Genomic DNA, 3,958 nt, shown 5'->3' with positions numbered 1-3,958 from the left:
GTTACTATAATTTAGTTAATATTTGAAAATTTATTTATTATTTAATTTCATGAAAAAATAAATAAATAGAGTAAAAAAGTTTAATTCTATTTCAAATAATTAAATTTTGTATTTAATAATTAAAAGTATATATAATATTGTTAATGTAAATATATTATCATTTAAAAATATCAAAAATTTATTAGATTTTAATAGAAAAAAATGAAATTGTGTAAAAGGTAAAGAAATAGAAATAAGATTTTAATTGAATTAATCTAAAAACTTGTAATAACATGAAAAAATATTTAAGGTTGAAAGAATTAAAAAAAAAAAACTAAAATTAAGTGATAAAATAAAAATATAATAAAATCGATAGATTGTGAATGAAATTATCCAAAATTGGACATATAACACACCTCAACTTTCCAAAATGAAAAGTGCCACTAAAATAAGAGTTGCCCCAACTAGCATAGTAGGGTGTTGTTGAGGTTTCCCACCAAACTCAAAATTTATAAAATCATATTAAAGTAAAAACTAAAAGTATATTAAATTAAATTTATTGCCGATTATATATAATAATAATAATAATAATAATTTTAGTGCTATTTTATTTCCACTATATATTTTAATAATATTTTTATGTTTTGTATAGTTTTATAAATTATGAGTAAAAATAAAAAGTTATATTTAAAAAAATCCAAATTTAATTTTATAAAATGTTTTCATTATAATTACTAAAAATAAAAACTAATTATGGATTTTAGATAGAATTGTACCAATATTGATTATAGATTTTAATTAAACTTTTTTCACATTGTTTATCAAAATTAACATATTAATTTCATTTCATAATCCAATCCAGTTGGTAAACCAATATAATTGCTAATTTGATGGAAAAAAAAATATTATCACAAATATACATATTTTTCCAAATAGTTTTTTTTTTTAAAAAATAATATAAACTCGATTTAATATAAAATTAAATAATTATGTCTAAGAATTAATTTAAACCATATATAATGATTTACGGGTTAATATATAAAAATTTAATTTAGTTGTTCTTAAATTTATTTCCACAAAAACTCCTACTTTTATGATTTTATCTAAAATGGAAATATTTTTTAATAAAAATATATTTAATATATTAGTATATATTTATATTGTTTTATTATTAAATTATCATTATCAGTATATTAAATAATAATATATTAGAAATATAATTAACAGATTTTATTTTAAAAATTGCTTATAATTTAAACGGATAAAGGACGAATAATTAAATATTTATAAATTTAATAATTCTAAAGGCGAATTATTATGAGGTGTCAAAATTAAAAGAAAAATGATCCATTTAGTGATTATAATCCTTAAAAGAAAATTAAAAAGTACCTAATCCTTGTGTTAAGATTTTCATTAATCAAAACAAATCCTCATAAATTAAAGTATCAAATGATTTTTTTTTTTTTGTACAATGACTCACTTTTTAATTTGCTTTAAAAATTACAATTACAATAGTAAATTTATCTAGTATAAAATTTATCTTACTTCTAATAATCATTTTTTTTATTTTTATTTAAATTCAATTCATTATATTCAAAATATAACTAAATAAATTTCATTTATTTTTTTATTAAAAAATTAAAACCACAATCAAATATTTTTAAATAATCGATCCAACCGAATTTTAATAGAACGAATTTAAATAGTTATAAAAAATTTGAATTAAATTTAAATTTTATTTAAATTAATTTTAAATTTTATTTATAGATCTCATTTATACAAATAATTAAATTAATATAAAAATATATATTTTATAGTAATATTTATAATTTTTTATTTAAAAATTAAATATTTTTTAAAATATTAAAATTTTTAAATAAAAATTATTAATAAAAAATATTTATATATATATATTGTTAATTAAAATATATAAAATTAAATAAATTTAAATTTTATTTGTATAATAATAATTGAGTTTTAAATAAATTTAAATTAAATTAATTTTTATGAATACTTTATCTATGTATATTAAAAAAAATTCATTTAATCTTTAGTCTGTAATAAACCAATAAACTGAAAGAATGCGCCACGTCATTGCCGACTGAAGGCAGACATCCCATTGAAAGATAATTTTATAAAGAACAGTTAAATTACAATTGTACCCTTCCATCTCCAAACAGTTAACTAATACAATCTTAAAATTCCGCTTGAGTCACATCCAATACTTACTCCAACTGTCATGTTATGGGAAATTCTAACCTTACCAAGGACACAACCAAACACAATATGCATCAAAATTACTCTAAGGACCCTAACCCTAAAAATTGAAAAAAAAAAGAAAAAACACAGAAATAAATAAAAACAAGCGGCAGCAGAAATCCCCTCAGGCCCAAAACCCTCCTCTATTTTTTTTTATTTATTTATTTTTTACATGAGGGACTTCAAGGATCTTGCTTTTACTGGTTTTCTAACCCGCTTCTTCCTGCTATCGCTATTTTGGTTATCCTCCTCGTCATCGTCGTCCTCATCTACATAATCGAAATCTTCGAGATCTTCAATTGGCGAAGGAGCAACACACGACGTCGTATTTTGAGGTGTGGAAATATCAGCAACGCTAATAATGCCGTTGCTCTCAATTTCCTTATCCCCGCCCTTGTTCCCTTCCCCTCTATCTCCTCTCCTCTTCCCCCACAGTGGACCAAATCCAGAATAATAGTAAAATTCATAAGGGTTCGAGTTCGACGATGACCCTTTCTTTGTTGCTTTTGCTCGGCCCCGGCGACCCCCAGCTCCAGCTATTCCCTTGTCTTGTTTCTTGCTGGAGGGACTAGTAGGGAGACCAACACAGCAAGTAACATTCAAGTGATGGTCGCACATAGAGTGGCCTTCTCTTGGCTCATTCTTACAATGCCAGCCCTTGCCATCGGTCTTGTTGCAGCACTTCTTGAACTTGAATTCGTTAACCATTTTCATCTCTTCGTAATCGTTTAACACTCTCTTCTTCTTCTCTGCGATCCCTTCCATTTCATAATTATCGTCGATGACCATGTTATCCACCCTCATCTTTATCGCTGCCTTGTCTTCTGCGTCTTCCATTAACGACGCGACGCTGCTGCGGATTGTATATATAATAACATATTCAACAACCACAAATAACAACTAATCATCGAAGCTTGATACCCATCACAAATTTTGAGCAATTTCTTGGAATATATCCAATAATTTCAAAAACCCTAATGCTCGATAAGCGAAACGCACGACAAGAAATTGATATAGAGATTAAATTACCTCTCAACAGCACCAATAGAATCACCTAAGCTCCCATTTCCATTAAAGCTGTCTTCTCCTTCGAACTGATGGAAAAAATAAAAAGCCAGAGAGTAAGAACCGAACCCGAAGCAAATAGAACGAAATGACGAAGACCCATTAACCTAATCGGCCATTTGGGAGAAAATACACGACAAAACCGAGAAAATTTAGGGTTTTAATGAAACCCTAAAGCTGCATATTCGAAAAACCCTACAAGAAGCAAGAGAAAATGCAGGTAGAGGGAGGATAAATAGAGAGAAAAGCTAAGAGGGTTTTGGTAGATCTGCAACAATATAAACAAAAAAGAAAGTAAAAAAGAGAGATGAAGTAACCTGGTGAAGCGAAGATGGGTAAGTGTCTTGAGCGAAAGGAATCACATCCCATGGCGACTGGTTCAGCTGGCACACGTGTGTCTGCAGCACCTCAGGCCCAGAAGCGTGCGAGAACATGAAGGAGGAGAGGTTTGCGTTCTTGCGAATCCTCATAATTTATAGACAGAGATATAGGAACAGAGAACAAAGAAGAAAGGTGTGCTGTATAGATCCAGGTGAGGCACTTCTCTTTCTGTCTATCTTTAAGTATCTCTCTTCACAGACACAAAGAAGGAAGGACGAAGAAAGGGGCTCCCTTCCTAATTGTTTTGCAGATCTCACAGAACTCGATAATCAGG

General features: G+C 27.3%; 1 protein-coding gene across 2 annotated transcripts; it reads right to left on the bottom strand.

Moving 5' to 3' along the window:
• Positions 1 to 2,066: 2,066 nt before the first annotated feature.
• LOC110616140 lies at positions 2,067 to 3,958 on the bottom strand. 2 transcript variants are annotated; one of them, XM_021758467.2, is made up of 3 exons: positions 3,621 to 3,958; positions 3,268 to 3,332; positions 2,067 to 3,091 (listed from the first exon to the last, which is right to left on the bottom strand). In XM_021758467.2, exons 1-3 carry the CDS (start codon positions 3,771 to 3,773, stop codon positions 2,407 to 2,409), a joined length of 903 nt encoding a protein of 300 aa, XP_021614159.1. In that variant the 5' UTR covers positions 3,774 to 3,958; the 3' UTR covers positions 2,067 to 2,406. The 2 variants fall into 2 exon arrangements, with proteins under 2 accessions (XP_021614159.1, XP_021614160.1); XM_021758468.2 differs by having other exon boundaries at positions 2,067 to 3,088.

The sequence above is a fragment of the Manihot esculenta genome, chromosome 5 (assembly GCF_001659605.2).
Source record: "Manihot esculenta cultivar AM560-2 chromosome 5, M.esculenta_v8, whole genome shotgun sequence".
NCBI classification, from domain to species: Eukaryota; Viridiplantae; Streptophyta; class Magnoliopsida; order Malpighiales; family Euphorbiaceae; genus Manihot; species Manihot esculenta.
Note: the sequence above shows the minus strand (reverse complement) of the source record. Positions and strands in the feature narration are given on the sequence as shown.